At 44.3% G+C, this 23,204-nt stretch overlaps 1 protein-coding gene across 2 annotated transcripts in view; it reads right to left on the bottom strand.

Moving 5' to 3' along the window:
* Positions 1–23,204, bottom strand: part of efl1 (elongation factor like GTPase 1) — a 63,020-nt gene that overhangs the window by 9,901 nt on the left and 29,915 nt on the right. For both annotated transcript variants that reach the window (XM_013137774.4, XM_029114064.2), the window contains exons 16-21: positions 11,962–12,093; positions 11,125–11,272; positions 5,890–6,001; positions 5,237–5,360; positions 4,926–5,130; positions 2,300–2,871 (exon numbers count right to left, since the gene is read on the bottom strand). In XM_013137774.4, the coding sequence (XP_012993228.3) occupies positions 2,300–2,871; positions 4,926–5,130; positions 5,237–5,360; positions 5,890–6,001; positions 11,125–11,272; positions 11,962–12,093 (1,293 nt within the window). The remainder of the gene's footprint in view (positions 1–2,299; positions 2,872–4,925; positions 5,131–5,236; positions 5,361–5,889; positions 6,002–11,124; positions 11,273–11,961; positions 12,094–23,204) is intronic.

Raw genomic sequence — 23,204 nt, 5'->3', positions numbered from 1 at the left:
CTGCAGCGATTTTAATACACATCCCCCTCATTTAGGGGGCTCAAATGTAATTGGATAAATTAACACAATCATAAATAAAATGTAAATGTTAATACTTTGTCAAGAATCATTTGCAGGCAATGATTGCTTGAAGTCTGGAACGCATGGACATCACCAAACCCTGGGTTTCCTCTTTTGTGATGCTTTGCCAGGCTTTTCTGCATCTGTCTTCAATTGTTGTTTGTTTGTGGGTCTTTCTTTGCCTTATGTTTTGTCTTCAGCAAGTGAAATGCATGCTTGATTGGGTTGAGATCAGGTGATTGTCTCTGCTATTGCAGAACATTCCACTTCTTTGCCTTAGAAAACTCCTGGGTTGCTTTCCCAGTATGTTTTGAGTCATTGTCCATCTGTAAAGTGAAGCGCCGTCCAATCAACTTCGCTGAATTTGGCTGAATCTGAGCAGACAGCATATCCCTATACACTTCAGAATTCATCCGGCTGCTTCTGTCATCATCAATAAACACTAGTGACCCAGTGCCATTGGAAGCCATGCATGCCCATACCATCACACTGCCTCCACCGTGTTTTACGGATTATGTGGTATGCTTCAGACCATGTACCGTCCCAAGCCTTCTCCATACTTTTTTCTTCCCATCATTCTGGTACAGGCTGCTCTTAGTTTCATCTGTCCAAATAATTCTGTCCCAGAACTGGGCTGGCTTTTTTAGATGTTTTTTGGCAAAGTCTAATCTGGCTTTTCTATTCTTGAGGTTTATTTATGGTTTGCACCTGTTGGTGAACACTGTATTTGCACTTGTGAAGTCTTCTCTTTATGGTAGACTTGGATAATGATATGCCTACCTCCTGGAGAGTGTTCTTCACTTGGCTGGATGTTGTGAAGGGGTTTTTCTTTACCATGGAAAGGATCCTATGATCATCCACCACTGTTGTCTTCCATGGATGTTCTTTTGTGTTGCAGAGCTCACCGGTTTGTTCTTTCTTTCTCAGAATGTACCAAACAGTTGATTTGGCCACTCCTAATGTTCCTGTTATCTCTCTGATGGATTTATTTTATTCGCAGCCTAAGAATGGCCTGTTTCACCTGTATTGAGAGCTCCTTTGACTGCATGTTGTGGGTTCACAGCAACAGCTTCCAAATGCAAATGCCACACCTGCAATCAACTCCAGACCTTTCACCGGCTTAAATTATGAAGAAATAACAAAGGAATAGCCCACACCTGTCCATGAAACTGCTTTTGAGTCAATTGTCTAATTACTTTTGGTCCCTTGAAAAAGAGGGGGCTACATATTAAAGAGCTGTAATTCTTAAACCTTTCCTCCAATCTGGATGTGAATACCTTAAAAAGTAAAGCTGCAAAACCGTACTTTAAACCCATATTAATTATTTAACTGTATCTTGAATATATTTTGGTAAACAGCCCAAATAACAAAACTTGTGTCAGTGTCCAATTATTTCTGGACTTACCTGTATAATCTTTGTATAAGTTAAAATCACTAAAGAACACAAAGGTTTTTGCCCAAGGCACAGACAGAATATAGCCAATTCCTATGTCCTTGCTAAATGAATAATAATAAACACATTTTTAGAAATGATTCCATAATAATAAAGTCAATCTCTGGAAATAAGTCTCCACCCCTCAAAAGACACTTCTATTGCTGTGTCACAAAAGCCAACATGTTTGCTGACTCCTGTCTAAAACCACGTGGTTGACTAATCTAATGAAATTATTGACCACAATAATTCATACACAACCACAAAGACGCAATCATATCACACCAATTTGTATAGGTAATGTAATTGAACTATTGATTCAGCTAATGAAATAAACATAATGTAATGAAAGTATTGATCAAGGGTATTTCTATACATATGCTAAATGTTGAATATACATAATTCAATAGAAATATGGATGAGTAGCTGATTGTTCTCCTAGTGACAGTAATACTAAGATGACGGAGGAACTAGAGCCCTAACTCAAGGAAACATCTCTCTCAAATATCAGACCACCATGGGGTGAGTTTTGAATGGGAGCCAATGTCTATTAATAGGTTGGGCTTAGATGATCTTACAGGAGTTTGTTAAGGCTTAGGTTGTAATGAACTTACTGATGGGTGATACACATCACATTGTCCCAATGCAGTTAAATTCAGGGCTCAAGTGTACAGATTATTCAAGGTATAAGATTTAAACTGAACCGACATATGCAGGCTTACCTGAGAACGTGGTTGCTGATAATGCAAGAAAATCTTAAAATCAACATCACACATGCTGTAGTAGCGTAGTTCTCGAAAATCTTACCTAGCACCTCTGCTGTAGCCATGATCTCGCAGGTATACATAGCAGCCATGAGTCTCTGAGGTTTGGCCTGGAATGCGTGTCGACAAGCCTCCTTCACAGCAGCGATCAGCTGGCCAGAGAACGGTCCGTAACAGTCCACGACCCCAGCCCCGATGTCCTCATGCCGCCTCTGCTGGCTGGGCCTGGCCACGGCACCCTCTGCCTGCGCCGTTTCACACACTCTGCCTGCCTCGCCCCGGCCCTCCGGCTGACCTGCAGTATCGGCAGGGCTTTCGGAAGAGGATGCTGGTGCATCGTGGGAGTTGGAGTCTTCATCGCCCACGGAGTCCAGGTGGGTGCGCTGGATGGGGAAGTTCATCTCCCATCTCTCCACTGAGAAACAGACGCCCATGAGCGGCTCCTCACACATGGGTCCGGAGAGGGTGGCGAGCTGGAAACCGCTGACAATGCTGTTGTCAAAGTCTCGAATAGCATTGTCCCCGTCTTTCTCCCCTTTGTCTCGTTCCAGGCAGTGCCACACAGACGGTCTCTGGTACCCCTCCACACTGTTCAGTAGGATGTTTGGTCCATGCCTAAACAGAACCACATGAATTACCACCAGAACCATTCATCCTATAGAAAATAATACATGGATGCCATATGATTTCATCCCATGTGAAATGACCCTTGAAAGTTTGGGGTCACAGAAATGTCCTTGTTTCTCCCTATTACAATAACATAAAATCGATCAGAAATACAGGGTAGACATTGTTAATTTGGTAAATTACTATTGTAACAGGAAACAGCAGATATTTTATGGAATATCTACATAGGTGTACAGAGGCCCATTATCAGCAATCATCACTCCTGTGTTCCAATGGCACATTGTGTTCACTAATCCATGTTAATCATTTTAAAAGGCTAACTGATCTTTAGAAAACCCTTTTGATTAAAGAAGCAATAAAGCAGACCTTCTTTAGACTAATTGCGTATCTGGAGCATAAGCAATTGTGGGTTCGATTACAGGCTCAAAAAGGCCAGAAACTCATCAGTATATTCTTGTTCTGAGACATTAAGGCTATTCCATGCGATACATTATTTCGTACAACATTGTGTCCTACTCCTTTCAAAGACCTGTCCCTAACCCGAATAGAAAGAGGGTTGGGAGGCCCCAGTGTACAACTGAACAAGAGGACAAATCAATCAAATTTATTTATAAAGCCCTTTTTACATCAGCAGTTGTCACAAAGTGCTTTCAGAAAACACCCAGCCTGAAACCCCAAAGGGCAAGCAACAACAGTGTTGAAGCATAAATACATTAGAGTGTCTCGTTTGAGAAAGAGACGCCTCACAGGTCTTCATTAAATAGTACCCGCAAAACACCAGTCTCAACCTCAACCGTGAAGAGACAACTCTGGGATGCTGGCCTTGTCGGCAGAGTTGCAACATAAAAGCCATATCTCAGACTGGCCAATGAAAAGAAAAGATTAAGATGGGCACAAGAACACAGAAACTGTACAGAGGAAGACTGGAAAAAAGTGTTATGGACAGATGATTCGAAGTTTGACGTGTTAGGATCACAAAGAAGAACATTTGTGAGACGCAGACCAAATGAAAAGATGCTGGAGGAGTGCTTGACGCCATCTGTCAAGCATGGTGGAGGGAATGTGATGGTCTGGGGGTGCTTTTGTGGTGGTGAAGTGATGGATTTGTACAGGGTAAAAGGGATTTTGAAGAAGAAAGGCTATCACTCCATTTTGCAACGCCTTGCCATACCCTGGAGACGGACCTTGATTGGAGCCAGTTTCTTTCCTACAACAGGACAATGACCCAAAGCACATCTCCAAACTATGCAATAACTATTTAGGGAAGAAGCAGTCAGCTGGTATTCTGTCTATAATGGAGTAGCCAGCACAGTCACCGGATCTCAACCCTATTGAGCTGTGTTGGGAGCAGCTTTACCATATGGTACATATGAAGTGCCAATCCAACTTGTGGGAGGGGCTTCAGGAAGCACGGGGTGAAATCTCTTCAGATTACCTCTACAAATTGAAAACAAGAAGGCCAAAGGGCTGCAAACCTGTAATTGTGGCAAATGGAAGATTCTTTGACAAAAGCAAAGTTAGGAGTTTTTTTTATCATTAGTCTATTTCCAACCTTGTCAATTACTATATTTCCTATTGATTTTGCTATATTTCCTATTCAAACTCATTTCATGTATATTGTCATGGAAAACAAGGTCATTTCTAGTGACGCAAAACATTTCAACAGTACTGTATGTACATCCCATCCAACATGAAATAACCCATGATATACCTACATCCCATCCCACATGAAATAACCCATGATATACCTACATCCCATCCCATATGAAATAACCCATGATATACCTACATCCCATCCCACATGAAATAACCCATGATATACCTACATCCCATCCCACATGAAATAACCCATGATATACCTACATCCCATCCAACATGAAATAACCAATGATATACCTACATCCCATCCCATATGAAATAACCCATGATATACCTACATCCCATCCCACATGAAATAACCCATGATATACCTACATCCCATCCCACATGAAATAACCCATGATATACCTACATCCCATCCCACATTAAATACCCTGCAATACCTGCGTGGTCCAAAGGCCCATATCCGGTCCACTGCGTTCCTCCATTTCCTCCCTTGCAGCAGACCCTCCAGCTTGCTCTTCAGTCCCAGAAGAGCATCATGGGTCCGGGGACTCATGTCCAGGAACCTCCCATCCCTCTGGGCCTGACCCGCCTGCTCCAGGGTCCGGATCAAGTCGGCACTCCCTTCCAGGAGAAGAGGCACCTCTGCCCAACACAGCACACTTGTGGGTTAGGATCAGGCTTCATACGGTCTAACGACCACACCAACACACAGGGACAACCCAGACAGTGGGCCACCCAGCGTTCTCACCTTCAGGTAGGGGTACGGCCCTTACCCCCACCGTGGCCTGTCTGTTGGGGGTGGTGAGGGTGACCAGGCCACTGGGGTCCAGGTGCAGGGTGTCCGACTCTTTCACCTGGTGTATAACAGCCACCTGGTCAGACAGACAAACAGTCTTTTACCTGATGTATAACAGCCACCTGGTCAGACAGACAGGCAGTCTTTCACCTGGTGTATAACAGCCACCTGATCAGACAGACAGTCTTTCACTTGGTGTATAACAGCCACCTGGTCAGACAGACAGTCTTTCACCTGGTGTATAACAGCCACCTGGTCAGACAGACAGACCGTCTTTTACCTGGTGTATTACAGCCACATGGTCAGACAGACAGGCAGTCTTTCACCTGGTGTATAACAGCCACCTGATCAGACAGACAGTCTTTCACTTGGTGTATAACAGCCACCTGGTCAGACAGACAGTCTTTCACTTGGTGTATAACAGCCACCTGGTCAGACAGACAGTCTTTCACCTGGTGTATAACAGCCACCTGGTCAGACAGACAGACAGTCGTTCACCTGGTGTATAACAGCCACCTGGTCAGACAGACAGACAGTCTTTCACCTGGTGTATAACAGTCACCTGGTCAGAACCATGCACACTATCCAACCCCCTTAGCACACACCTTCTGTTGTTTCCCAAGGTCTTCATTGACCATGTCCACTTTGGGCGGTTTAACCACAGTCTCTCTAAAAGGGATGATGGGCTTGGACACACTGATCTTGATCTTGGCAAACCTGAAGGATGAGAAAAAAACAGGATCAGAGATGTACAGTGCTGTGCAAACGTTTTGGAGCACCTGAGATTATTGCTTAACACCATTTATCTGTGCATCAACAGTTCACGAAAAACCATTGTAACAGTTCATCTAACAACCGTTAAAACAGTTCATGAAAAACCATTACAACAGTTCATCTAACAACCATTAAAAAAGTTTAGGAAAAACTGTTAAAACAGTTTGTAACAACCACTGGAACGGGTCCTGTAATAAGAACTGAAACAGTTTATGTAAGAACCACTGAAACAGGCCATGTATAGGTGTGCTTATATTTCGGTATTACTCTTGCATTACTCTTTCATAGGTAAGTGAGTAATACACAAAAAGGTAAATGTTGTGCAACAGAGTGCTGAAAAAATGTATGTCTTCATTTTTATTTAGCAAAACAGTAACACATCGGACAAGATTAGTCTCTCACAACTCACACAGACCTTCCAGTCTGCTTCTGAAATCTTTCCTCAAGACATTGCTGCATTGTTAACGGAATAGCAGGAGGTGGAGGAAAAAATATCTGCTTTAATCAGACACAAATGAGCCTTACACATCCTGTCAGGAAACTGAACCCACGCCAACTAAACTAACAGTAATGTAATAGTGTAGGGTGAAGAGTGGACACCCTGGTACTTCTGGAGAATCTTCTGTAGAGACTTTAAGGGGACATCCATAGACTCCACTAACGCAACACGAAGTCCGGACAGTTTGACAAATACACGCACTTCCTTGTCCAGTCCTGGTCCACTGGGTCAATCCTAAACATACTGTGTGTGTTTTAAAAATGAACCTCAGAGGCCTGAGAAGACCTTCTGTCTGGACACACCTAGAACAACCCCCCCCCCTTACACCTTATGAACCCCACCAGCCCCACTCCCACCACCACACACACACGCACCCAGTCAGAATCTTTGTCTTTAAGACAAACGTGCACATATGCACACTTAAATGGCACATACAATCTAGCCAGAGCCAGCCCATATGAAAGCGAGGCAGAAGAACCCTCTCTCTTTCCCTCTCTCTCTCACTGAGGTTTACTAGAGGCATCTGAAAAGCGCTGGAGCTCTCCACGATTCTGAAGCGTGGCAGCAGACAGTGTTGTGAGGCTCTGGAAGCGACGGTTACTCTGGCGGCGGTGGGGGTTTGTTGCATCTTTAATCTCACAAAGACTTGGAATCCGTGCCAAAAAATGCCCTATTTGCTCTATAGAACACTACGTTTTGACCACAGCACTATCGGTCAGCTCACTAATACTGATCTGTAAAGGGGATAGGGTGCCGGTTGGAATGGTCATGGAGTCTTTTACAGTGCAGACAAACTGCGGGTGAGGCTTCCAGACGTAACAATGCTTCCCCGCCTAAATAAGTAATCCCTATTCTGGCTGGAGATATACATTTTTCATCCGGAAGGGAAAATATGCACAACCAATATTCAGACCGAAAACCCCCGAACAAATTACCCAGCCAAGATCCACATATTTCAGGCACTCCTTTTGACCCCGGTCAGTTTGAGGACATCAATGACGTATGAATTCGTAAAACAGGGGTGTGTGTTAAAAATCCAAGCAGTCTCTCACTAACTGACAGTGTGAAATATGCTTCAGTACCACACAGCATCCTACCAGTGGACCAGAACCATACCGGTCCAAGGAAGCCATGCCCGGGCCAGAACCGCAGGGAGTTGGCCGTGTTCAGAAGTAGTGTGAACAGAAATAAAAAGCTGCGGGGTTCTGAACAGTAACTGTAGCTAAATCACCCTACTAATGACATTACACACACCAGCATAACTTGGTCAGGATCAGATGACTTGGCCGCTGACCCATTTCTCCGGGCCCCAGAGAAAGACAGAGTGAGAGAGACAGAGAGAGAGGAACAGATCAAGAGAACCTGTGAGAGCAAGAGGAATAGCAGAGATGGGGGAGCTGAAGACAGGGAGAAATGGGTAGAGATGGGTTGAGAGAAAAAGTGAAAATCTAAATGGCCTCGGCAACCCTGTCCTTTTGACGTCACAGGGTCACGTCCCACCAGAGGAGCTGAATTGGGCTTGACCTCTTTCTGAGCACCGCCAGTGCCAGTGAATGGCTGTTAGCCAGGCTGCTTGTGTGTGTTGTCATGCTACAACAGGGTCAGTCTGCGTTCACAGCCAGCATGTTCCCCTTCCCTTCCTCTGTCCTGCCATGCTCTTTGCCCAGGCTGGCTGGCAGGCAGGCTGGCATATTTTCAAAAACAGAATAAGAATAGCCGTCATCCCCTGATTAAAGTAAAACTGCCCAGTGTTTTGACAGTACTATGAAATGTAATATTTCATTACAATATGACTTAAACAAATGTCCTTGCAATTCATTTTAATGATGTTATAAAGCAACTTTTCTGGGTTGTTAGAGTTTAGGAAACACAACCCTATTGGCACATTCCAGTCATAAAGAAGACCACAGGTGTCCTCCAGTAAGCTGATAGGCTGGCTCCTGCAAGATGACATCATACTCTATTACTTTTCTTTTTTGTCCGTTTGAGATACAAGGGTGTTTATGTTTCTAATGAAACACATGAGTATAGTCAAAAACAATATTAAGGATATGAGTCAACAAACTACTAACTATTAAAAGTGATAATTTCACTGGGTAGTTATTTTAAATGCAGTTTGAAATAGAAGCAAAACGGAAGGACAATGTATCATTTGAAGGCCAGAAATGTCCTGTGTTTATTCGCAAAAGAGGAGCACATACAGCAAAAACTATACAAAAACTATACTTCGGTCCAACTATTTTAATGTCCTTGGCCCAATCCATTACCAATGTAGCCATACATCATTGATCTGAGGCAGGGCCAAGAGCCTGACCAATGGCTGGAATGACAGTTACACATCTCTCTGGTCAATACTGGTCTACTACATTGATAACTTACGCAGATGAAATTAGAGACATGGATGACATATGCAGATGAAGTTAAAGACATGGATGACATATGCAGATGAAGTTAGAGACATGGATGACATATGCAGATGAGGTTAGAGACATGGATGACATATGCAGATTAAGTTAGAGACATGGATGACATATGCAGATGAAGTTAGAGACATGGATGACATATGCAGATGAAGTTAGAGACATAGATGACATATGCAGATGAAGTTAGAGACATGGATGACATATCCAGATGAAGTTAGAGACATGGATGACATATCCAGATGAAGTTAGAGACATGGATGACATATGCAGATGAAGTTAGAGACATGGATGACATATGCAGATGAAGTTAGAGACATGGATGACATATGCAGATGAAGTTAGAGACATGGATGACATATGCAGATGAAGTTAGAGACATGGAAGACATATCCAGATGAAGTTAGAGACATGGATGACATATGCAGATGAAGTTAGAGACATGGATGACATATCCAGATGAAGTTAGAGACATGGATGACATATCCAGATGAAGTTAGAGACATGGATGACATATCCAGATGAAGTTAGAGACATGGATGACATATGCAGATGAAGTTAGAGACATGGATGACATATCCAGATGAAGTTACAGACATGGATGACATATCCAGATGAAGTTAGAGACATTGATGACATATGCAGATGAATGCAGATGTAGGTAGTGTTAAGGTAATAACGAAGGTCAACACACATCGATTGTTACAGGGAAGAAACACTTTAGGACGAGGATATATATATATACACAACAAAATCTTAGAAGGATTTTCTCGATCAACACTCTGCCTGGCGGGGGGGGGGGGGGGGGGGTTATAAGAGCTTTAGATATTGTTAATAAATAGTTTTAAAATGAGACCTGATCAGAGATAGGCAGATGAAAGTTTATAGCAGGGCTGTGGGTCTTTTGCTGGCTTTACCCCTTTACTATTCTGGTCACACATGCTCTCTGATGACCTCTATAACCTGAGCCCAGGGGAGAGAGGACACATCTAAAGACAGTGTTTTTAGTCAATAGAAAATCACTCTCACATTATTTTGGTTTGAGATTAAACACCGGTGAGAGAAAATTAAGTGTCAAAACCCACAATCGGTCAGAAAAAATGATCTAACAGTCTTACGTTTGTCTGGAGGAAGATAATTTAGGTATATTAGTTAGGGTTAGGTATTCATTTTAGGTATAGTAGTTAGGGTTAGGTATTCATTTTAGGTATAGTAGTTAGGGTTAGGTATTCATTTTAGGTATAGTAGTTAGGGTTAGGTATTCATTTTAGGTATAGTAGTTAGGGTTAGGTATTCATTTTAGGTATAGTAGTTAGGGTTAGGTATTCATTTTAGGTATATTAGTTAGGGTTACGTATTCATTTGGGTTTAAAAAAAAATACATTTGTACAGAAGGTTTCTCCACCTGTACAAATGTATACAAACCATAATCAGCCTCCAAACCCAAGCCGTCTCACACTCACACACACACACACACACACACCCCCCAGTAGATAATCATCAAGACAATCACAATGTGCTAGACTCAGCCAGACAATGTCTGACCCAGCATATTCATCCGGTCACCCTGAGCCTGAACACAGACGTCTGCTGCTCATGCACTCCAGACTCATCCTGTCACACTGGGCCTGAACACAGACGTCTGCTGCTCATCCACTCCAGACTCATCCAGTCACACTGGGCCTGAACACAGACGTCTGCTGCTCATCCACTCCAGACTCATCCAGTCACACTGGGCCTGAACACAGACGTCTGCTACTCATCAACTCCAGACTCATCCAGTCACACTGGGCCTGAACACAGACGTCTGCTACTCATCAACTCCAGACTCATCCAGTCACACTGGGCCTGAACACAGACGTCTGCTGCTCATCCACTCCAAACTCATCCAGTCACACTGGGCCTGAACACAGACGTCTGCTGCTCATCCACTCCAGACTCATCCAGTCACACAGGGCCTGAACACAGACGTGTGAACCTTGTTTTGTGCAGACAGGAATTTGGTGTGGAAAAGATTACCAGAGCTTCAGGGTTATTGTCACCGTTAGGAGAACTTGGAGCTGGACTCAAATGAAAGTCGACTGTTCAGATGCCTCCAACAGTCGGTGATTAAAGTCAAATGTAAATAAAAATGACCTCTAACCCACCTCTCTCTGAGGTCATCCAGACAACGCTGCAGGTGAACCTCTCCAGCGGTAACCAGAACATGTTCTCCTGTCTCCTGGATCAGAACCTCGGCACATGGGTCAGCCTGGTTCAGTAGCCTCATACCGCGCACCAATTTAGGCATCTCACCTACATACGGATACACACAGACAGGCACACAAACACACATATGAACACACACATAACAGACATTTTCCAGGAGGAATACATTGATGACACGGGCCCTAAGAAAAGGTGGGCCTAAAAGATGTTAATCAACCATCAGACTGACTGAAATTACCTGGGTGAGGTTAATTAGCCATTAGTTTGACTGACATTACCTGGGTGAGGTTAATTAGCTATTAGTTTGACTGACATTACCTGGGAGAGGTTAATTAGCTATTAGTTTGACTGACATTACCTGGGTGAGGTTAATTAGCCATTAGACTGACTTACATTTCCTGAGTGACGTTCATTAGCTTTCAGACTGACAGACATTACCTGGCTGATGTGAATCAGGTATCAGACTGACAGACATTACCTGGCTGATGTGAATCAGGTATCAGACTGACAGACATTACCTGGCTGATGTGAATCAGGTATCAGACTGACAGACATTACCTGGCTGATGTGAATCAGGTATCATCAGACTGACAGACATTACCTGGCTGATGTGAATCAGGTATCATCAGACTGACAGACATTACCTGGCTGATGTGAATCAGGTATCATCAGACTGACAGACATTACCTGGCTGATGTGAATCAGGTATCAGACTGACAGACATTACCTGGCTGATGTGAATCAGGTATCAGACTGACAGACAGGTTTACACTTACTTGGGTGTTTGGGTTCAATGGCCACTCGAACAATGGGTGTCGCCTCAAAGTTCAGTGGGATGAAGGGTGGCAGTGCGGGGGAAGTTGACAGGGTCGCAGACTTCAACACACACTCCTCCAGTCCGCCAATACCTAGGGAATTCATCCATCAATAATCCATTCATAGACCTATCAATCAAACACATTTGTGATCAACAACTCAGGACAAAGACAGTTGGCAGGACTGACAGTATTGGCGAGGGAATGTCTTGGGCGAAAACAGACTCAGACAGGAATAAAGGGAAAAGGAGAGGAGGGAGGCCTTCCGCTGGTAGCTATAACCTGGTCCTGAGCCGACCTGGGGAGGTGGGGCGGTGGGGAGCTTATGTAAAGAGTGTGTCTAATGTGGGTGTGGGAGGAGCATGTCCTGCTGAGGAGAGAGGGAGGGAAAGACAATGACAGAGACACACAGAACAAGTCCATAACAAAGGATTTAACCTCCCCCCTCACCAGAACATCGCGCGAAATAGGACCCAAATCACTTAAACACCTGGGCCTGTGCTCATACTGTCTCAGACTACTGGTGCCGATCCAGGATTCGTTTAAACTTCGGAACATAATGAAAAAGATCACATGAACAGCGGGCGACCTGATCAGTGCGAAAGCTTCGATATGCTTTAGAAACTCAGACACCTGGAGAGTGGTGAACAAGGTGGCTCTGCAGATTCATAATTATTAGGCCCGCTACCACTTCAATGGTGAACACTTCTTTAAAAAAAACAACCTCTAATCCCAAGTGGCAGCCTATCCCCTACACACGGTTCCACCAGAACACACCAGCGGCGCAGGGTGTTGAGAATAGGCTGCCGTTTGGGACGCATTCCTACATGTCTCTGTGAAAGAGCAGAGTAAATCAAGGGGGGGGGGGGGGGGATAATGAGATCGGCTTAGTCTGTTTCAGACACCGGGGAGAGGGATAGAGCGGAAGGAAAAAGATGGAGTCATTTCCCTGCTGTCTGTCAGGTTTAGGGCTCGGGGGAACACAGAGGGTAATGGGGGGGTCGGGGGGCCAGGCTGTGTTCTGGACCGGAGGGAGACGGGGCTGGCCGGGGACTCATACACATGCTGGGAGAGGGCTCATAACGACACACGCGCCTCCTCTAGATGTTACTGACACCGCTTCTCCTCTGGCTTCAATAGGGCTTACTATTAACAAACAACAGTGTTACTGCTTCATGAATCTAATATCACACAGCCCATGTACTAAAATGATTGTCTGGAGCTCTAGAGATCTATGCACAAACACATACACACTCAGAACCGCACACAGACCCACGCATTTCGTTGTCCCAGACAGTCCCCTCCCAGTTGCAGCTACAATGGAGGGAACACACGCTGCCTCGTGGCTCCAAACAAAGGGGAGAATATATCCCATCCTGCCCCCGCCCTTTTCTCTCTCTTAGTTTTATCACTCCCTGTCTCCATGGACTCTCAGTGCATTCTACTGTACCAGAGACAGACCCAATCCTACCCAACGGGCCGAGCAGGATCAAGCTCCAAACTTACCATGGTATCATGTGGCCAAACACCCACACAGGTTTATATGATCAAGACAGAACCTATCTGCCAGGGTTAAGGCAAAATAAAAATAGGATGGAAATGTAAGCAGATGTCAGAATGACTGTCAGCAGGGCCAAGTTCACATCGCATTTTATGTGGAGACACAATCATCATGATTTCAGGGAACGTGGATGATTTCAGAAACGCAGTTAATTTCAAGCCCCAGGCTGGGAACATTTTAAAGGGATGTTCTAGTTCCAAATGAATAGAAAACAAATGACGCTGACACAATCAGGAAAAGAAATTATTATTGAATAAAATGATGTTGAAATGAATCAAACATACTGGATCATGAACATATCATATAGGTGGCATATTGGCCTAGCAGTCGAAGAAGCTTAGTGTTTGGAGCATCAGTAAACAAAAGGATTGCTGCATCAGCGTGAAACAAATCTGTTCTTGTGCAAGACATTTAATCTAATTTGCCATGGGGTCTCTGGAAAAACTGTCTGCTCCCTTGGATGGACATTTTCACATTGACAAATGCATATAATATATCTTGTGTATGTGTTAAGTAAGATAAATAAACACCCAGCTAAGTATTAGAATATAATTCTTAGTCTATTAAAAACTCTAAACTGATGGTGCATCGTGGCTATAAATCCACATTTGTTCCATTGGATAGAACATCCTGATTGTTAACAAATGATTTATAGTAAAGCCAATTATTAGCCTATTCTGTGTTTTCCTTGGATAAGTATTCTGTGATTGTGTTAAGAAGTAAACTGAAGTATGACTTCTTGATATTCAAAAGCTGCCCAATCCACAGTCGAACAAATGCCAATTAAATTGATCAGAAACTGGGGTAAAGGGTATTCCGCGAGGAAACCCAAAGTCTACATAAGTGTTGACTACAGAGGCATTGAGCTACATGTTAAGGCCTAGCTTGATCCCGTTAAAATCCTGGTTTAGCATGTTTGTTTTAAGCTAGTTCAGCAATATTTTTATTGTTGATAAACACTGGTCTCACAAACGACCTCTCCAGAATGCCGGAAAACAGTGGCCGTGATGAAACCTTAACCATCATGCCTAGGAACAGGCTGGGATGATTCAGGGTTTAAAGACGTAATGGAGAAGCAGGGCAGCGTTCTTTAGGCATCCAAATATACGAAAAACTAGTGACATACTAAAATGAGGAGAGATAGAGGGATTTCGTTTACATTTTCAGTCACATGGTCCAATGAACAGGACCCCGGAGCGTAATGGACGTTGGACACAGGGCTTCTTTGTGTGTACATTTTAAGGGGCTCCCCCAGCTTTAAACACACTGCCATGTATATACTACCGCTGACAACTTCCTGTGATCACACGCACACGCGCACACACACACGCACACAAACAGTGGGAGGCTCCAGCAATATGGCATAGTGAAAAGTGAGCCATCAGACCCAGCTTTAGATGGTCTTTTAATGATTAAAACCTTTCAACTTTTCACCCTAGTCACACATGCTGTCTAGTTCTCCCCCAAACAACCCTACTCTCTCTCTCTACCCAGTTTTTACAGTATTCTCTCTCTCTCCCCTTTTTTTGCGGTCTTCTTTTGCTCTATCCAGTTCTTACGGTCTTCTCTCTATCCGGTTCTTCCTGTCTTCGTTCTCTACCCAGCTCTTCCTGTTCTTGTTCAGTCAATCCCTTTCTGTTCAAAAGGCCTGGTGAAGGGGGTTATATCTTGCCTTTTGAATGTTGTTTCAAAACACTCTTTCCTTTTCCTTCTTTTATCTCTTTTCCTTCTTTCCGCCTCCCCTCCTTTTTAACTGACTTCTTTTTTTCTGGCTCTCTACAGTTCTCTGTCCCTCTACAGCCACTCTGCCTAACTCTGATTCAGTAAGTGATAAATCATCTTAAAAAGTTAGGGCATTAGGACAAGAATAAAAACAGCTACTGATTAACATTGTAAATGTGCATCACCATTTAAATGAGAATATCACGCTTCTGTGTGCATGCATGCATACACATACACACATATACACACACACACACACACACACACACACAGACTTGTTCAAGCGGAACAGATGCCAGACTGAAATAGGGGTCTGAGTGTGTAACCAGAGAAGGTAATGACTCAGAAGGTGAATCGAGTCCCTCCAGCGAAGGTTTCACCCCACAACCCACTCAGTCACACAAAGAACAATACGAGTGAAGAAAGACAAAGCCTTCCTTGGCTGAAGACAGGACAATCACTGACTGACATGCATGAAGTGCACAGGATCCGGGTCCAGCATGAATGCTCACAGACAATCTGTGTGTGTGTGTGTGTTTGTGTGTGTGTGTCTACCCAACTTACAGGACATACTGTAGCTGCATGTAGAATCAGCTAGTAGGAAAAAACCGTCCCAGAAACACAGAGTTGTTTGGTTGTAATGGAATAGGTGCTGATGTTCCTAACTATTAGTGATTGCTAACCATGCTACTCCGACTCCAGTGGGATTCGGAGAATATCACAAGACACACCAAGACTCAAAACAACAAAAACACAATCATCTGCACTGCCATGTAAGTGGTTTGTCACATGGTTCTATGTTTAGTATGTTTTCTTACTCCTGCCCTTTTTACAACATTTTAAATGCTGCGCGCAAACTGGCCTCAAGGGTCAATAAAGATTTACTGAACTGAAGCCACGAGTGGAACAGTTCTGTCTGAGATCTAGCAGGCTCTACCAAGGAACAAACAGGAGGTTTCTGTCTGTCTTTACCATATCCATTTACCCCCATGCTTAATCAACAACCTTAATGCAAAACAGATTCTCATGTAAAACCAGTACAACCCATTAATGGCCTCCTCTTAAGACTTCTGACATCAGAGGGAGTGCGTGTGCAGGTTCTCCAAGATGCTGTATCGGTCAATGCATAATAGCTTGTGTTTGCGCACACACACACACACACACACACACATGTTAGTGTGTGTGTGTATTCTGTTTTATTAAGTACATGGCCAGAGCCCTGGAAATCTGCTCTCTCCTACATCCTATGGAATTTCCCTTTGCTGGAAAGTCCCTATTTGGCTCTGCAGTGTGTGTGTGTGTGTGTGTGCGTGTATATGACTGTGGGTGTGAATGTCGTTGGCAGTAGAAAAGGAGCTATACCTCTAGCCAACTAATACAGTGATTATTCCATTAAAGCTTCTGTCCTCTAGCTACAGGGAGTAGTGAACTGTTCTGACAAACACTTCTCTAATGTACAATATATCAACACTGACACCTTTCTGGATGCATATCAGATATGAGGAAAGCATTCTCCTCCTAATGTTCTGAAAATAAATTTGTTTCTGTGCGTGTATGCGCAAAAGGTAAAAGAAGAGGGGACTATTTTGTATCCTCAAGCCCTATCACTGCCCAAATATCACGGTTGCGATATCACTGCTCTTCTGGGCATGCTATGACACAAGGCTTTCGAGACTCCACTCCTGCTGACTACACAGACCTTTGTTCTCAGGGAACAGAACAGGGGACAACCCAGACTTAGAAAACAGTGGTCTAAAAGGGAAAGACTTCAAATATCCACGTTGGAGCTGGGCTGGATCGAAAGCCTGCACACACCAAGTAAAAGTCCCTTGCACACAACCCACCTGAAAACCATAAAAAGACCTAACAGGAGCAGCCAGTGCGTTGAAGTGATCCGATCTTACAGCTGAGTTGGAACAAAAGCCTGCACATGGATAGAAAGGTCTAACGCACACCATGTCATGTCCTTACAGAGCTCTCTCTGTGCAGATAGTCTGCGGTCCGATCACACAGCCATGGGCTATAATAACCCAGGGCTTAAACCCTTAAATCAAACACCCCCCATAAAAATCACACGTCACACCTTAATCCTACCCTAGATCCTTTTACGTAGCACACTGGGTGAGAGGGCTGGCTGGACATATGAGTTAGACTGAGGATGGCTAGGAAAGCAGGCCTGTATTGTTGGTTGGTGAGTGGGTGTGTACACGCCTCATGTCTCTACAAGGTATCCACATAGAGAGAACACTAGGAAGGACAGCTTATTACTGTATAGGTTACCCTGCAAGTAAGACATGACCAACATTGGGAAGCATGTGACACTTTCCATGTGTAAAATTTTTAAAAAAAATTATGTTCTCTATAAGCTTTGGCTCTTAAAAATAGCAATACAATAGTAACACAATGACAACAACCACAACAACAACTGTCAACAAACAGAAAGAGAAAAAGAAAGAAAGCGATAAAAAAACAAGAGAAACGGGCAGAAAGAGAGAGGGAGAAAGAGAACGCAGGAGAGACTGGCGGGCGCGTTTCCTGTTTTTCTGCGTGAGCGACAGGGTTATTTTAGGACTTCTTAGACCTGAAAACCCAGCACACATACCTTATATAAGTCAACTTGCCTGGATACTTTTTTCTTTAATTTCTTTAACAGCTCTAGCATACATTTCTTGAGAGCCTTGGCAACCAGGACACATCATTTCTAATAGGTGTTCATAGATAGGAGGCAGAGCGAGGCACAGAGAGGGTGGGAGAGCTGGAGGAGGAAAAAGAGGGAGAGGAGTGAAGGGAGAGAGGAGAGAGGTAGAGAAGAGGGAAGACAAGGAGAAGGAAGAGAGGGAGGGAGAGAGAGAGAGAGAGCAAAATAGAGAGTGAGAGATTTAGAGAGAGGAATATAGAAAAAGAATGAGCGAGAGGCAAAGATAATTAGAGGGCTGTGCATGGGGGAGTAAAACGTACGCACTCATTACCGTAAGTCACACTGAATAAGACAATCTGCCATAATGACTAAAATGATTTTACCATGTATATACCGTCGAAGTTTACCTCAGGAAATCAAATGACTCATTTACAGTATTAACATAATTAACATGGAAGAACAGGAAGAGAAGCCATGTGTAGAAGTGCAGAGAGCAACATATGAATCGCTGAGCTCAGCACTCTGCTACTCCTGTGCTGCGTTCCAAACGGCACCCTATTCCCTGCTACAGAGGTTCACTACTTCTGACCACTGGATGATAGTTGCTGGTGTAAGTAATGTACTTTGTTATAGGCTGCCATTTGGGACTCAGACTTAATGGCATTAGCATCTGCCCAGCATGTGCTCCCCAGCAAACCATTCCCACACCGCTGCCTCCTGCCCCCACATCATCAGATCACGTTCTCGTGCTCTCACTGTATTTTTATTCCTCCAGCAGACAGAGAGAAACCCATTAGGGACCAGACACACAGCCTGTTACCTCGCCTATCATCTAACAGACAGAGAAGGTACAGGTGCAAAAGTGCAGGAACATAGAGCGTGAGGTACAGCCCCTTTGACCGGGCCTTTTGAATGTCCAACAGCTATCACTGTCAGGCTAGCAGCTCAGTAACGGACTTTAAAAAGATATCCAGCAAGACACACACAGACCCGTTTGACTGATCAGACAGTACTTTGTTTGTGTAGGAAGGTGGAATGAAAGTGTCAACGTTAAGGCTCTCTGAACTGAACGATGGCCGAAGGTATAGGCTTTAGGAGTGACCAGCATGAGATCTACCAGAGCGCCCGTCCCTATTGGAGTATGATCAGGTGTTTGACGAGGTGTGGAGGGGTGTGTTGCCTAACGGGGACTTGGAAATAAGTTGGTATCAGTGAGTCTGGTGTAGTGTATAACTGAGAGTTTACCAAAGAGTCACAGTGATGAGTGGAGAAGGGCCAGTTTACCAAAGAGTCACAGTGATGAGTGGAGAAGGGCCAGTTTACCAAAGAGTCACAGTGATGAGTGTAGAAGGGCCAGTTTACCAAAGAGTCACAGTGATGAGTGTAGAAGGGCCAGTTTACCAAAGAGTCACAGTGATGAGTGTAGAAGGGCCAGTTAACCAGAATGTCACAACGATGAGTGTAGAAGGGCCAGTTCACCATAATGTCACAGTGATGAGTGTAGAAGGGCCAGTTTACCAAAGAGTCACAGTGATGAGTGGAGAAGGGCCAGTTTACCAAAGAGTCACAGTGATGAGTGTAGAAGGGCCAGTTTACCAAAGAGTCACAGTGATGAGTGTAGAAGGGCCAGTTTACCAAAGAGTCACAGTGATGAGTGTAGAAGGGCCAGTTAACCAGAATGTCACAACGATGAGTGTAGAAGGGCCAGTTCACCATAATGTCACAGTGATGAGTGTAGAAGGGCCAGTTTACCAAAGAGTCACAGTGATGAGTGTAGAAGGGCCAGTTTACCAAAGAGTCACAGTGATGAGTGTAGAAGGGCCAGTTTACCAAAGAGTCACAGTGATGAGTGTAGAAGGGCCAGTTAACCAGAATGTCACAACGATGAGTGTAGAAGGGCCAGTTCACCATAATGTCACAGTGATGAGTTTAGAAGGGCCAGTTTACCAAAGAGTCACAGTGATGAGTGTAGAAGGGCCAGTTTACCAAAGAGTCACAGTGATGAGTGTAGAAGGGCCAGTTTACCAAAGAGTCACAGTGATGAGTGTAGAAGGGCCAGTTTACCAAAGAGTCACAGTGATGAGTGTAGAAGGGCCAGTTAACCAAAGAGTAACAGTGATGAGTGTAGAAGGGCCAGTTAACCAAAGAGTAACAGTGAAGAGTGTAGAAGGGCCAGTTAACCAGAATGTCACAACGATGAGTGTAGAAGGGCCAGTTCACCATAATGTCACAGTGATGAGTGTAGAAGGGCCAGTTTACCAAAGAGTCACAGTGATGAGTGTAGAAGGGCCAGTTTACCAAAGAGTCACAGTGATGAGTGTAGAAGGGCCAGTTTACCAAAGAGTCACAGTGATGAGTGTAGAAGGGCCAGTTAACCAGAATGTCACAACGATGAGTGTAGAAGGGCCAGTTCACCATAATGTCACAGTGATGAGTTTAGAAGGGCCAGTTTACCAAAGAGTCACAGTGATGAGTGTAGAAGGGCCAGTTTACCAAAGAGTCACAGTGATGAGTGTAGAAGGGCCAGTTTACCAAAGAGTCACAGTGATGAGTGTAGAAGGGCCAGTTAACCAGAATGTCACAACGATGAGTGTAGAAGGGCCAGTTCACCATAATGTCACAGTGATGAGTTTAGAAGGGCCAGTTTACCAAAGAGTCACAGTGATGAGTGTAGAAGGGCCAGTTTACCAAAGAGTCACAGTGATGAGTGTAGAAGGGCCAGTTTACCAAAGAGTCACAGTGATGAGTGTAGAAGGGCCAGTTTACCAAAGAGTCACAGTGATGAGTGTAGAAGGGCCAGTTAACCAAAGAGTAACAGTGATGAGTGTAGAAGGGCCAGTTAACCAAAGAGTAACAGTGAAGAGTGTAGAAGGGCCAGTTAACCAGAATGTCACAACGATGAGTGTAGAAGGGCCAGTTCACCATAATGTCACAGTGATGAGTGTAGAAGGGCCAGTTTACCAAAGAGTCACAGTGATGAGTGTAGAAGGGCCAGTTTACCAAAGAGTCACAGTGATGAGTGTAGAAGGGCCAGTTTACCAAAGAGTCACAGTGATGAGTGTAGAAGGGCCAGTTAACCAGAATGTCACAACGATGAGTGTAGAAGGGCCAGTTCACCATAATGTCACAGTGATGAGTTTAGAAGGGCCAGTTTACCAAAGAGTCACAGTGATGAGTGTAGAAGGGCCAGTTTACCAAAGAGTCACAGTGATGAGTGTAGAAGGGCCAGTTTACCAAAGAGTCACAGTGATGAGTGTAGAAGGGCCAGTTTACCAAAGAGTCACAGTGATGAGTGTAGAAGGGCCAGTTAACCAAAGAGTAACAGTGATGAGTGTAGAAGGGCCAGTTAACCAAAGAGTCACAGTGATGAGTGTAGAAGGGCCAGTTTACCAAAGAGTCACAGTGATGAGTGTAGAAGGGCCAGTTTACCAAAGAGTCACAGTGATGAGGGTAGAAGGGCCAGTTAACCAGAATGTCACAACGGTGAGTGTTGAAGGGCCAGTTGACTAGTGTCACTGTGAGGAGTATTGAATGGGAGAGCCGGTGACAAAGCGGATGGCAGTGTGTCCCATTCATCGAGAAGCTTTTTAAGGGCCTTCACCCAACAACGGTATACTTGGCAGAGTGAGTAAAGGACACCTAATTGTGAACAAGAAACCAATTCTGGATTTAACTTTAGACTGCTGGTGGGTGATATGGGTATGGAATGAGAGTGAGCAGTCCAGCCATGTACCAAGATATTCTTAGGTGTCCTCATACCCTGACCCATCCAGGGTGAGGATGTTTCATGGGCAGGCAGGTTAAAGTAGGCACCTTTGGTATTGAGAAGTAGGTGGAGGTCAAAGAAGGCATGCTGGATGTTATTAAAGCTGTGTTGCAGGCTGAACAGCAGCGTTCAGATGGGCCAGTTGAATTCAGTATAATGCCTTCAGAAAAACGGCAGATCAGGCAGTAACCAGCGGCAAGTGGAACAAAATGAATATACACAGAGAACAAGGTCAGCCCAAGAATGAAGAAACTGACACATATAGATACTGGGAGAGGTGCAGACAGCAGGCCTGCAGATCAATCACACTGTATACAGTCACAGAAATAACCTGGGCAAGACAGTTCTTTGAGAACACTAGGTTGTGGAGACTATTAAGGAGGATGCGAGGTTGACATGGTCAAATATTTTAGCCAAATCAATGAGAACTGCAGCAAAAAACAGCTTGTTGTCTACAGCAGTTATGACATATCATCCTTTAGGACCTTCAGTGCTGCTATGCTATGCTACACAAATGCCAGCCAGCTCTGAAGCCTGACTGTAGGACCCAGATGGCAGGTTAACCGTTTTTTCACCAGGCATTCAACCACTTCAGACAGGCAGGGCAGGATTGGATTTAATACTCAGGGACTAGACACCCCCTCCACCCCTCGAAGAGGGGAAAGACAACAGCAGCTTTCCAATCCTGTAGGATTTCACATATTTGTAATGACAGGTTAACCAAGCAGGTGACAAGGGCTGAGATAAAAGAAACAGACAACATCAGAACAAAAAAGGTCCAGATTGTCAAGCCATGCAGATTTGTATTGGTCCAGATATTTCAGTTTCTTCTGCACTTAATTAACCAGTACTGGCTGAAAAGATCAAATGTACTTTCCTTCTTATTTCTTAACTGCTGTACATACCATTCTTCTTTTTGTTCTGACATGCATTGATTCTTGTATAATCACATTTAGCTACACTAACCATAACTTCACCACATCAGTGTGCATAACCAATGCACTCGGATTTCTCCCTTCTCTCAACTACATTGCCTCTAGAAAGAAGTTTCTGTGTGTATGTAGACCATCAGGTGACAGAACTCCCTGAGGGCAAACCAAGTCAGCCAGGTACACAATGTTTAATAATCACCAGTCTGTCATTTAGCCGGAAGATGACTAACAGGTGTCTGGTACAAAGTCTTGTTTGCAGAGACAAGCAACTTGGTTAGTTTCAGTCGCATAAAGATGTTCCGTCCGAAACGTCTTCAACGTGTGGTAACGAGCACAACACAGCGAGCAGACGCTGAAGGAAGCACGCGTCACGTGGGAACCAACACAGGATCCCCGGCATTCTAAGAATACCCTACCATGACACGCTCACGAAAGTTGTCATTGTGCCTGCAGAGCGGATTCTCACAGATCCCGCGTGATGTTGTAGCTATGCATCACGTATTACATCACGTATAGGTTATTCCCTATGAACAATAGGAGGAGCAGGCTACGGCGCACGAAGAGCCGTTTGCGGCGAGAACACGG

Source organism: Esox lucius, chromosome 2, assembly GCF_011004845.1.
Source record: "Esox lucius isolate fEsoLuc1 chromosome 2, fEsoLuc1.pri, whole genome shotgun sequence".
NCBI lineage: Eukaryota > Metazoa > Chordata > Actinopteri > Esociformes > Esocidae > Esox > Esox lucius.
The sequence above is the reverse complement of the archived record's forward strand: the minus strand, read 5'-3'. Positions and strand labels throughout refer to the sequence as shown.